This window comes from Solanum dulcamara, chromosome 1 (genome assembly GCF_947179165.1).
Source record: "Solanum dulcamara chromosome 1, daSolDulc1.2, whole genome shotgun sequence".
NCBI classification, from domain to species: domain Eukaryota; kingdom Viridiplantae; phylum Streptophyta; class Magnoliopsida; order Solanales; family Solanaceae; genus Solanum; species Solanum dulcamara.
In genome coordinates, this window is record NC_077237.1 from 11,047,170 (window position 1) to 11,060,922 (window position 13,753).

The window sequence follows — 13,753 nt, forward strand, 5'->3', positions numbered from 1 at the left end:
TATAATTTTGTCTTGATTAGCCTTAATTTCCCTTGCAAGCTTTAACTTGTCCATCTGAGTATCTCTTGTGTGAGGTTGGAAAACCTCCAAAGTGCTTTAGTCATAAACATCTCAACTTTTGTCACGAGGATATCTTCTCCATTTTGGCTATCTGTTGCAATTTCATCAATGTTGGAGCCTTCTCTGTCATTTTTTGTTCAGTTTAATATTTCTGCACTCTATTTGATTTCCAACATTCTTAGTCCTTCCAGTAAACCACTCTTTTTTTTCTTTCTATGTACCGGAATTGTTCACATTCCATTCTGGCATTTTTGCTTCAACATTTTAAGCTTTTATGGCCAAAGCATAATCAGGACTCCCACTGACTTTCCGCCATCCTTTGACTATATCCGTGAAACATTGTACCTTCAATCACAATTTCCTTCTTTGAAATAAGATCCCCTTTTTGTCCCACTGCCTACATACCAATTCATTAGGATGATCTGAGAGTATTTGAGGCAGGATGGATGGTTTGATAATACTGGATCCACCATTGCGTTCATTCGAATAGAGAGACCTGCTAGTTCTTGATGCAGCTCCCAAATCATCACTTTTTACCTGTGAATATGTATGAAAACAAGTCCGCTTCGAGGTCAATAAAAACCAGTGTTTTGGAGTTGGCTTGATGGTGTTTTCAATCATTTTTTTCTTGAGACAACAGTTCTATTCAATAAAAACTTAGCCATCCTAGAAAAAGGTGCTAAGTTGGAAACTTTACAAGCATCGAAAGGGTGCTTAAACCCCTGCACAGAACCCTATACAATTATACATTTCCAATTCAATATACCAACTCTCTTACTTCCCCCCACATATTTTGTTTACACCAGAAAAAGAACAAGCGAAGACAATGCATCCTAATTTTCTCGATAGAACTGCTAGTGCCTTCAAAATGTCTACCATTCCTTTCTTTCCACACTGTCCACCAAATGCAAGCAGGAATGATCTTCCACTAGTCCTCCCCACCTCTATTCCCAATACTCCACCAATTGTTCAACAGTGCCAAAGTAGAGCTAGGTATTACCCAAGTTATTCCCAAAATACAAAAGAACATGTGCCACAAATTTATAGTTGTCCTGCACTGTAGGAACAAGTTTTCATTGTTTTCACCCTCCTGTTCACACAAAAGACATCTTGAACAAATCTGAAGACCTCTTCTTTGTAGCTTATCTTGAGTTAGGCAAGCTTTCCTAATCACCAACCAGACAAAGAATGCCACCTTCATAGGGATATTTACTTTCCAGACTTGTTTCCTAGGCCAATTCTCCTTTACAGGACCTCTTTGATTCAACTGCCAATACATTGGCTTTACTAAGAAGGCCCCTTTGCTGTTCAGTTTCCACTTTAGTCTGTCTGTAGAATCAGTGCATCCACCAAAAAGTTCCCAATATCTGTAGAATCAGTGCATCCACCAAAAGTTCCCAATATCTGAAGCAGTTTTCAATCAAATTATTGCCATGTTGATGTGTCCCATAAGGCTAGATGAGAATGTAAGGGATGATGTTCTTTGTGGAGTCATCTGACTCTCTTCTCCTTAATCGTAATACATGAAATTTTGTGTTGGGTAGTGACGAAAATTGCTCCTTTTTCTTATAAGTACCTTCTTAGATCTCATTCCACATTTTCGTGTCATAAAATAAGTCTGCATTAGCATTAGGAAAAGAGGGGGCTTCTTTGGTTAGTCTTATTTTCAAGTATAGCCATTCTGTTGTCCATAAAGGATAGAGGAGAAAGTAGGGAGGGTGAGTGTCCATTGTGGAGTCTTTTTTACTTCGCTCCTCAAGAAATAGTGATATTAAGTGTGCCATTTCTCTTACTTGACTTATTACCTTTCCTAATTGAATTCTCATTATGACTTTGTGTGCTAACTGGAAAAACATCTTGTATCATCTAACTGGTTCTAACTTTTCATGGGCATTTTTTTGATTGATAATGTTATATGTATTATTGGTGTATGCCAGCAAAAAGAAAATGTAGAGGGTAGAACATCAATGGAACCATAATAGATTTTGAAAATGACTACGAAAGTCAATCATGTCTTCGGCCTCTAACAAATTTCATGGGCTTTTTTGAACATATTATCGTGTTCTTTTCTGAATTTGTTACCTCCAACTCCCAATACGTCAATGGCTATCATTTCTTTTGGCCTATGCTTATTTTTTGTTATCCCTTTGTATAGAGCTGGCATGGATTTTGCCTATGGTGGTGAAGATCCTGCAATACTGCAACTGCAGAAATGGGGGTCCTCGCGAGTCCAAGCCAACCTGTCAGACTTTTGTGAAGGTTTTATTTCTCCAAGACGGGAGTTATTGTTGCTACTTTCATATCATTGTGAAGCTTTGCTACTTCCATTGGGTAAATGTGAATATATTTAACTTACCTGTCACTTCAGCAATGGAGATTTTATAATCACCTCTAATAGATTCCTGTGCTTTGCAGGTAAAAGTATTAAGGATCCACAAAGCTATAAGAATCTCCAGAATCATGATGCTTTGTTTTCCTGTTCACTGGAGTGCAAGTTACCTGGTAAAACAGAGTTGGGGAATGATTGTGAGAGCACTTCACAGTTCATTGAGATGGAGATGTGTAACATAAAAACAAAGGCAGTTGATTTTACTGAATCTATCTCTTTCCCCTCTATTTCTGATGTAAGCACAGTGGCTTGGGGTAGGTGTGAAGATTTATGTAGTCAGCATGACAATGTTCCTTTCAAAGAACTGCTTTTTGTGTTAGGCAGTGAGGGGGTAACTGTCCATGCTTTTTGTCAATCCTATATGATGAGCGAGTTAATAACACCCACAGAACAAGATGATGTAGGTCAAGGGTTATGGGTGGAGTGGGGGCCGTCAACAGCTTCAGCTCAACTATCGGGAACCGTGTGTGACTCCACCATGCAGTCCAATGACTCTCTGGATGTCAGTGACATGAGTTGGTCTAGTGTAACTGGGGGAAGAGCGAATAGTTGTTCTATGGAGAGTCAAAAGGAGGCGTCATCTGAGAGTTTTGGAGTGAAGAGATGGTTTCGTACTTATTTGACTAAAGTTGAAACAATGAAGTCTGATGGAACAGTGTATACAAAGTTCCCAGATAAATCATCAGTTCCTTCATCTGCTTCAGTTGTTTCATTTAATAATTTTCTCAGTTGTCCGCAGCTATTGGAATTTCTATCTGATGGTTGTCCTATATCACATGACAAACAGAATGGTAATATCTCAGCCGAAGATCATGCAGACAGTATATCTACAGATTCCATACAGATGTCTCCTGATGCTCTAGTTGGTCAGATGAGCAGTTCTTACAAATGTTTCAGAGTGTTCTCTAATGATGCGCAATGCTTGATTGGGTTTGCCTTGAATACAAAGAAAGATGTTCAAATTGAAAGCACAAATATAGATGATGGAACAAGCTGTAAAGTTTTAGTTGCAGTGGCCAGGTTAATTAATTGGGGAATGCAGTGGGTTTGCTCGGTGACAGTGGGCAAATGCCTCGAGGGCAGGTCAGCAATTGAGTGGCCAGAGTTTAGATTTTCTCATGCTTTTCTTATTTGTCTTCATTTTTCTGGCTTAGTCTCCATTTACATTGCATTAACCGGTGAACATATAGCATCTTTAGATCTGTTAAATATTTGTGAAGTTTCTCCTTCTTTAGTATCTCAAGAACAAAAGAATTCATCTTCAAAGATCAGAGAAAGTTGTATTGAAGAGAAGAAATGTGGTCAGCTCATCAATCAAGCGGGAGATTTTGTTGGTAGAAGAAGGTTCAAACGGCTTCTTGTCATTTCCCATTCCTTAAAATTTTGTGTGATCGATGAATATGGTTTAACGTATGTAATACATGTGGATGACCATATCCCAAAGAAGTATTGTTCACTTGAGAAATTACACCCTCAACAATTGAGTGATGGAATGTTGGTTGCTTGGGAGGCAGGTGCAGCTGAAATTGGCTATCAAAGGGTCTTTTCCAATTTTTTTGGTGGGAAGGAACAAAGAAAATCATCCATTATTAGAGAGTCTTCTTTCGTTGATAATACACACGAGGAAAGGAAGTATGGCTCATATGGAAGTAGCCTATCTGATGCTCTTGATGTAAATAAGAATAGGATTTTTGGTAGTAGATTACGGTCATGCCATAGTAGAAAAGTTTTTCTTGCTATAGATGAATCTAAAGAAGATGACGTTGTTTGTTTTTCTCCTTTTGGGATCACTCGGCTAGTGAAGGGAAAATGTTCTTGGGAAAATGGGAAGTGTCGACTTGTTCATTCCAGTTCAAATGTGAACATGACAATAAATGATGACAGCAGCTATAACATCCAAGGTTGGGATGCCATAGTGGACGAAGCTATAGGTTGTAGTTTTCAGGGTTGTTTGTATTTGGTCACAAAGGACGGTATTTCTGTAGTTCTGCCTCATCTTTCTCTTCCTTCAAATTTCTATCCGGTCGAAGCAATTGGATACCGGCAATCTTGTTATAGTGCTGGTTCAAAGTATGGAGTCCATAAGCTTCATGAGTTTGAAAGCACAAAAAGACCTTTTTCTCCATGGAAAGTGGAGGTGTTGGATAAAGCTCTCTTGTATGAAGGGCCTGAAGTGGCAGATGCATTATGCTTAGAAAATGGTAATTCCTTGAAGCTGAAATACACTCTTTTACTAGCCTTCAAATTTTTGCTCCCTCATGAAGTTAAATGCTTCCAGATTAACAGATAAATATGTCTTCTTAGGGTCATTTCGTAGGCAATAAAGAAGCAACTTATTCATGTATTAATTTATGTAAAAGTTATGCAATGTTTGGTAGCTAGTTAGGAAATAAGTCATTCATAAAATTAATACGACATTTGGTTTGCAATTTAGCAACCCGCATAACTAAATACATGTATAAGTTATGGGGGAATTTGTGTATTATCTTATGCAGAGTAGGAGATGGAATAACTAATACCTGCATAATACCAACCAGTTATCAAACGACCCCTTAGAGTTTATTTGGCCAATTGTCAATGTCATACTTTTACTTTGCTCTACTTGAATTTTACAGTTTGTGCACATGCTTTAGTTGTTAATTTGTGAATCTGGAATACTGCTGTTGTCTTTAGTAAAATCGAAAATTTTAAATATCGTTGAAATTTGCCCAACAAAAACAGTTGATTTTGGCTTGAACCTTTTTTCTTCACTGGAGAAGAAGAATATCATGATATGCAGGAAGTGTGATGTCCTTTCGCAAAATTTTGCAGGATGGGACTTGAGTATTATATGGATTCGGAACTTGCAGCTGGCACTGGAATACCTAAAATTCGAGGAGATTGAAAAGTAAGTTTTATTAGCTTATTTTGAGACTTATTAGTAGAGTGGCTATATAAATGAGTGGCATGTGGAAGTAAAGGTCAGAGCTTTTTAACTTAGCTGGTACTTCTACTGGGATAAACAAATGAGTTGTACTTCAAAAATTTTACTGGGAAGATCCTTATCCCTCTGCCTTGTTTACTCTTATTTGTTATACCTGAGTCTAAAAGGAAGCTGAAAATATTTCCAGGGTTTTGTAATTTTTGTTACGCAATATGCCAAGAAATCAGAGAGCTGTACCTAGTCTGTACATTATTTTTTACTTAAAACAAACTTTTGAGGACTAGATATTGTCTGCAAATTTCTCTACCACTTTTAGATTTTTTTCAAAACAGCTGTAATGTTCTACTTCTGGTTATTGTCTCCAATGGAATAGTTTGAGAAACTCTTCGGGTCAAAATGGGAATTCACATCACCTCTCATTTGCAAAATGTTATTTGACTAGTCCCCCAAGTTTATTAGTGTTTAAGAGATACATAAATAAAATTAAAATGTGCTCTCTTGCTTAAGCTTTTAGATGAGATGGTAATACATTATAACATAATATCAGAGCCTTTGGTTCAACAGGACGAGTATGGAGATGTTAGAGTTGATGGCATAGGACTCAGTTTATTGCCTTTATGGAGCTTGGAGATGCACACCCAAAAGAAGCTCATATATGGGCTTCAGTGGCCATAAATACTCAGACAATGTGGGTGGTACACATTAAATCTTCGGATAAGCCTATGAGGGTGAAGGTCCATGTAAAACTTAGTTCAAGGGGCTTGTTAATGGGGCATGTAGAACTTAGTTTGAGGGGGAGATCGTTGAACATAAAGCCCTACACTACTCCCATATTAGTAGCTGAGAAAAAAAGGGGAGCTGCATATAAGGTGTAGGACTACTACTAATGGAGTGAGGCCTTTAGAGGAAAGACCGTAGGACATCACCTTCCTCAATACAATGGAAAGCTAGGAACACGGAAGCGATGTTCTCCAGTCGATGGTACTATTGAAAGGAGAATGCCGTGTCGTCCAGCGCACTTGACCACTGCGATCGATCCGATAAACCAAAGCATTCTGGCCAACCAACCATTGAGAATAGAACAAAGATTGAATTCTTCTCTCTTAGCATGCCCACTTTCGCTGGCTAACACAATGGATAATACATGGAGAACTTGCTGAGAAGCCTAAACTAGCTATCAGCTGCCCTAGCAAACGAATTCTGGTCTTCTTATCGAGATGAGCATGTATGTACTTAGCTTAAAGTCGGCAGAGGTCTTGGCTTCGAGTCTCACCGCCACCCATTGTCAAAAGAATCTCCACGTACTTTCCCTTGAAAAAGAATCAGGTGCGCATGTGAGAGAGTGTGTTGAAGAGATAATTAAGTAAAAAGATCTTTGGGTGTTTAATAGTGCTTTGCTAGGAAAGTGACTTTAGAGATTTGGAACAGACGAACATGCACTATGGAGAGAGCTGATAGTGAAAACATATGTGAGTTATGGAAGAGGGTGGAGCACTAGAAACATTACTACTCCTTTTGGGTGCGGTCTTTGGAGAAATATCTTGAAGGGGTGTGAGAAATTTAGTGGCAACATATCTTTCAAGGTAGGGGATGAGAGTAGAATTTGTTTTTGGTTGCATAGGTGGTGTGGGGATTACACATTGAGAGCCACATATCCAAGTTCATAGTATTTCATGCCAAAGAAGGTGACAGTCAATAAACACAAAAGAACAAGAAGGAAATGCTCTTTGAGATCTTCAATTTGGGAGAAATCTTCAGGATTGGGAGACAAGAAGAATTGCACAACTTGCTTGAGATGCTCTACAAACAAACTCTATCCTTCGAAATTCAGTATTTTTGGAGATGGAAGTTAGGGAATGGTGGTCGTTTCTCAGTAAAGTCCCATCATGCCAAGATGCTCATCAGAGATGAGAGAATTTTTCCGCACGATTTTGTTTGATTTCCTGGGCGCCAAGAAAGATGTTTCTTCATATGTCTGTCGACTAGAAGAGCAATTCTGATGGAAGAAAATCTGAGGAAAAGGAGGATCACCTATATTAGTTTGGGCTTTATGTGCAGAAACTCGGGCAAGGATGTGGATCGCCTTCTACTACCTTATTAGGTTGCTTCAAGGTTATGGTGAGTGATTCTGAGATTGTTTTGACTACCGTGGACTATGTCGGGACGATAAAGGACGCTTTGTTCTGTTAGGCTTTTAGAAGACGCAAGAGAAGGCGCAGGGTATAGAACATTGTTCCATTAGCTCTTATGTGGGTAGTGCAGAGAGAAAGAAGTAGATTTTTTTCAAGGAATTGAACATGATTTTGTACATTTGAAGAATAACCTTTTAACCCTCATATAATTATTGGTGCACTGATGAGATTGCTATTTATACGGATGAATGGGTGTCCATCGTAAAAGAACCATTTGTTTTTGTAGGTTCCTTTTTTTTTGGTATACGACATGTAAACGGGAGTTTTTCCCTTTTATTAGTGGAATTATTCTTTACTTGATCAAAAACATAATTAGTGGATTTTTTTTTTTAGTTTCAAAAAAAATAATTAAGTGAAACCAAATATGTTCTCCGTAACAACTTAAGCTTTTAGATGAGATGGTAACACTCGATTGTTGGTTGTGTTAATTAATTAACATGATTTTAGGAGACTTTATTTTTCCTTTTCCTAGTGTAGTTATAGGAATAAAATAACAACATACCAGTGTTATCCCACAAGTGGGGTTTTTGCCTCTTAAGAAAATCCAATTACGAGTTGATTGAGTGACAAAGGGGCAGCAGAAAAGTAATTTTACTAATCAATAGAATACTACCTTAAATATAAGAAACCTGATGCTTTAGCTATCCTAATTTTACTAATCAATAGAATACTACCTTAAATATAAGAAACCTGATGCTTTAGCTATCCTGATTTATCTAACTTTTCTTTATGATATGTCAAGTCATAAGAAAAGTAATAGTGAGGAGGACATGTTACTGGCTAAGGCACCAAGACCAATAGGTGCCGAAACTATTAACTTTGGCACACTCATTTGGACCAGCTGTACCGGAGGGACAGAGACTGAATAAAACTAAAAAGAAAACTTAGCTAATTACCTTGAAACTCCATAAAGTATTAAGAAACAATAATTCTGCTCGATGGCTCAGATTCGTTCCACAAGATTATTGGATAAACGAAACTGGATGTGAAATGGTTTTTGGTTTACAGTCATTTCATCTCTAAAACACATGTTCTAGGTTTGTCTCTGGAAGACTTTTAGAGACATGTCATGGAATAACATCTTATGTTTGCTTTTTATGGACAGGTCTTTACAAATGCTTGCTCATGTCAATTTGGCTGAAGAAGGCATCTTGAGGATGCTCCTTGCTGTTGTTTATCTGATGTCCTGCAAAGTTGGTAATGATAACGAGGTCTCTGCTGCATCAAGGTATGCTGTTTTCTAGGTGTGTTACTTTATAATTTTATGTGATATGGTTACTTAGTTCTCTCATCTGTGAATTCGATAATTATCCTTTCTTTTCATCTTTGCTAGATGGGTTCTCTGCTTGTGTTGTCACTGGTGAAAAGCGTCAAAGTTCGCTTGACCTATAAGTGAATGTGAAATTAAATCATGTGCTTTATGAAAAAGGGTCAAATGAAAAAATTAATACGCAAAATAATGACACAACAACAATTTATAGACAATAGAATTAGAAAAACACCTACGATAAATTCATCCTAAAAAAACACCTATGATAAATAAAAATCATGAGGTGTATATTATGTCTATCAAAATTAAGAAAAGACCTTTTATATTTCTAACTCAGCCCAACTAGCTCGGGGTTGAGGCATACTAAATAGTAGTAGTTGTTTTATTTCTCATTCATATGTAAAGATGCAAATATTAAGTTATTAACTCGTTTTCTCTTGCTAATTTCTGATGTTCTACTCTTAGTCATTACTCACATATGTATTACTCTATAACATTTTGTAAAAGTTAATATGCTGCTTTGCATCAAGAAAAAGCCCATGTGCCTCATGCCTTGTTGCTAACTCTAAGAGGCTGCATTCATCCTTGAGATTGTAGCAATTGGAGGTATCCTTTCAATCGGTAGCAAACTATCTTTTCCTTTGTTATTATAAGGAATGGATCTTGGGTAACTCAACCCCAAAAGCTAGCTCATGAAGGGATGATTGCTCAAATTCTTATAAGGAGACCAATCAACCTCATCCTACCCAATGTGGGACTCAACACCCCCTTGCACGCTAGGATCGGACATCTGGAGCATGGGTAATATTTGATAGTGGCCCAACATCTGGTAAACAATAAATTGGGATGAGCCAGTCTCTGATACCATGTAATGAATGGATCTTGAGCCTAACTGAACCCCAAAACCTAGTTCATGAGAGGAGGATTGCTTAAATCCATATAAGGATATCAGTGTGGGGGTGGAGGTTGTAAAGATATGGCATCTGGCACCTGGGCCTAACTCACCCCCGAAAGCTAGCTAATGAGGGTAGGATGACCCAAGTTCATATAAGGAGACCACCCGTCCATTCCCCAACCAATGTGGGGCTTTTTACCCACTTTGACACCTTCCTTCATGCCCAGGCCCAACTAGAGCGTGGATCGGGAGCCCAAACGGGGATGGACCTGGCTCTGATACCATGTGAAGATATGACACATGAGCCTAACTCAATCCCAAAAGCTAGCTCTTTGTCTGCTCCCTAAGCCTTCGAATAGTGCTCCTTACAGTAACAGCACTAGCAGTGTTCAATGTGTAAGCGCCACCAGCTTTCACCTTGCCACAGTCCTTGCAACCCCAAATACCAACAACTTTCCTCTTGATGACATACTTTCTGCAGAACTCACAGAAGTACTTGCTGTGCTGACTGACCTCCATTTTCTTGATTGCTTCCTCAAACTGGCACCATACTTCTCAACAATACTAGCCTTCTTGGTTCTCTGGTCATTTTGGCGAGCTACTGAAGAAAGAGAGACGCGGGGTGCTGCTGCAACAAAACCTTAAAGCGTGGATTGAGAGCCCAAATAGGGATGGATTTGGCTCTGATACATGTATAAATATGGCACCTGGGCCTAACTCAACCTCAAAAGCCAGCTTAGGAGGGAAGGATTGCCAAGTCCATATAAAGAGACCACCCGTCCATTCTCCAATCAATGTGAGACTTTTTACCCACTTTAACAGAACTTTCTAGACTCCATCATGCTACAAATGGGTTTTGGGGTTAAGTGGAGGAAGTGGGTTGGTTTTTGTATATCTTTTGTGTTGGTGAATGGCAATCCTTGTGGTTTCTTTGGGAGTTCGAGGGAACTGGGAAAATGGGATCCTCTATTTTCATTGTTGATCATTTAAGTAATGGAAGCATTGAGTAGGATGATGGTTAGAGCCATCTTAGGAGGTTTCTTGAAGGGTTTAATGCAACAGTTGGAGGTGTTGGGGACAATCTTGGTTTCTCACTTTGTTCGTGGATGATACTTTGTTTCTTTTGTGATTCAGATGAGTCCCAATTGTATTAGTTAGGCCAAGTGTTCACTTGGTTTCAGGTGGTGTCGGCTCTTCAAATCAATCTAAGAAAGTGTGAGATTATACCCGTTGGGTGGTAGACAACTAGATTCCCTTTTTCGGATTTTGAAGTGCAGGATTGGGAGTCTCCCCATCTTGGATTGCTGTTAGGCGCTTCAAACAAGGATCAAAGGGTGTGGAATTCGATTCTTGAGAGGGTCAAGAATAGATTAGCAGGGTGGCAGAAGAGGTATTTGTCCAAAGGTGGGAAGAAAGTGCTTATTAAGAGAACATTATCGAGCATTCCCACTTACTTGTCTTTGTTTCACGCTCCAACTTCAATCACATGAAAATTGGAAAAGATCCAAGGAAATTTTCTTTGGGACGCAGCGGATGATGCAAGGAAGTTCCACTTGGTTCGTTGGGAGACTGTCACATCTCCCAAAAGATCCAAAGTTTTTTTTTTGTGAAGCCACCAATGAACAGATCAGCTATCTAAGAGTGATGTTAGTAATCTTTGAAGCCATACAAGTATTGAAAGTAAATGGGAGGAAAAATGGCATCTTTCCTATCAAGGATGTTACACAAAGTCAAATGTTGGCCAACATTTTGGGATTTGGAGTGGGCAAGTTGCCTACTGTCTACCTGGGATTACCTTTGGGATCAAAACACAAGGCACTTGAGATTTGAGACAACACCATTGAGAAAACAGAAAAGAAACTTGCTTTGTGGTAATCCCAGTACCTTTCCCTAGGAGGCAGGCTAATTTTAATCATCTCAGTTTTGGATCATTCTAGGATTGTATGAACCATCTCATCTCAGTGTTATCAAAGGTGTGCTTAAAGAGCGCTTAAGCCTTGAAGCAACGGTCAAAACGCTTTGAGCCCTTCGCCTCGCTTAATGTGCACTTCAGGGTCGTCATCAAGGCTCTAACATACTTTTCCTTGCAAATGAGCATTTCCTGAAGAGGCGACGCTAAACCATTGATATTTCACTTAACAATCAATTTCTTTGTCCATATATTTGTTATTCAGGCTTATAATTATTAGTCTTGGACTAAACATATATATATATTTATATGTTTTCTCCATTTGCGCCTTTTCTCAATAAGGCCCACGCTTTATTTGTGCTTTGCACTTAAAGCCCCAACGAACCTTGGAAGCTTTTTTGCGCTTTTCGCTTTTGATAACACTGCCTCATCTATAAATTTAATTTGTTCTATTAATAAGGGGAGAAAAATTAAAGGACTACAACATGCCCCCTCGTGTGCATCCTTGATTTCTTGGGCCAAGTATGCGAACATATTTTTGTTGATTGTTGCCTTGTGAGTTGAAACAAATACCACTGCTTGCTCAGCTATCAAGTTAAATTGTGTGAATGGATCATCCTGAACTAAAGCTATTACAGAGGGAATTCTTTTCAACAGTCACTTCATAATTTCTGAAGATAAATGGTATTTATATTAGTTTTTATAAAGCTATAAAGCTTGGTTGAAGGTATTCTTTAGCTGAAAGGGGTAGGAGATTTACCAGCAAGATTAATATGGATGTTCACAACCTTAGATGGCTGTGCGAGGCCCTTATACAAGCTTCAAGAGGTTCTGGTCATCTATACAGAAGGTGGGGAAGAAAACAACAAAATAATCTTTTCAGAGTATATCAAAATTTCATTGTATATGGCAGATTCGTTCGCATAGAAGTCTGGCATGGATCATCCAAAGCGGCAGTGATCATCCTGGAGATCAACTTTAACAGTGGGTGGATAGATTTTGTTGAGAAAATCTTTTGATTTCTGGGGGAAGACAGCACGGTAGGGCCACAACCTCCAACGCCCTCACTGACAAAATCGTACCACACACCTTCCAACATTGAGAGCTGGCTAGAAATCAGTCAGTCAGCAAATTCAGGTGCTGAGTTAGAAAAACACCCTCTATACAGAAGCTTAGTTGGCACCTTCAACGATCCATTTCATCGCAGTCCCAACCCGGAGACAATCCAAAAATGGTTTGTTACTAGATGGAAAGTCACTGCCGGCATCAAAGTTACACCTTTGGATCACAATCGATTCCTCTTCGAACTTCCCTCCCGGCAAAAGGCTGTAAGAGTTGAGGCAGGGGACTGGTTTTGGAACGGCAGATACCTTTCTCCATCTTGGTGGTCATCAGATATTAATTCATCTCAGTCAGGAAGTTGTCAGGAGAACATTTGGCTGAAAGTTTTGGTATTCCGTTGAATACTTGGTCATTGGAAACATTCGAACGTGTAGGAGATTAATGTGGTGGATTCATCAGAGTTGATGAGGATTCGAAGAATCCAACCCACTTTCTCTGGGCTCGTATTTGTGTCAGAAACTCCAACAAGAAGATTCTGACGAATTAGAATTTTGAATTAGCAGGCTGGATATTTGATTTGGGGATAATCTCGGAGATCCGGTCTCCTCCTCACCCTTGGAATTTCGACTGATTGTGATAAGGTTGAAAAGCAGCTGGGGCCACAATCACAATCCGTCCCATGTGCTAATAATCTTAAAATGCAGTGTGCCATGCACGAGAAGGTACATGCTAAGAAAGGAAGGGGTTTGAGGGATTTAGTTTCTAACGGGCCGGCCCAAAACTCTTCAAACACTTTGGACAGATGGAAACAATACCAAGAAAAACTTCTTTAGTCTTGAATAGTGGGTATTACTCTAATGGCCTATCAAAAATTAAATACCACAAGCAGCCCAGCAAACCTCAATTTTGGAGAGCCTCTCTTCCAGATTTGATCCATGCAGCCTCAAACCATCGTCATCCCAGAATGCTGCATTGTTTGATCCTTTTGAATTGGAAATTCAAGCTTCCATTCTTAGGGATTGGACGCACAATGAGGAGACACTTTCCCAGCTA

The 13,753-nt window shown here is 39.0% G+C and overlaps 1 protein-coding gene and 1 pseudogene across 2 annotated transcripts in view; one reads left to right on the forward strand and one right to left on the reverse strand.

The window, feature by feature from the left end:
• The window catches only part of LOC129901727 (uncharacterized), a 49,502-nt gene that overhangs the window by 5,057 nt on the left and 30,692 nt on the right, over positions 1 to 13,753 (forward strand). For both annotated transcript variants that reach the window (XM_055976992.1, XM_055976985.1), the window contains exons 2-5: positions 2,216 to 2,391; positions 2,476 to 4,650; positions 5,261 to 5,336; positions 8,670 to 8,792. In XM_055976992.1, coding sequence (XP_055832967.1) covers positions 2,223 to 2,391; positions 2,476 to 4,650; positions 5,261 to 5,336; positions 8,670 to 8,792 — 2,543 coding nt within the window. In that variant the 5' untranslated portion in view covers positions 2,216 to 2,222. The remainder of the gene's footprint in view (positions 1 to 2,215; positions 2,392 to 2,475; positions 4,651 to 5,260; positions 5,337 to 8,669; positions 8,793 to 13,753) is intronic.
• On the reverse strand, positions 10,054 to 10,568 carry LOC129884788 (putative 60S ribosomal protein L37a-1; annotated as a pseudogene).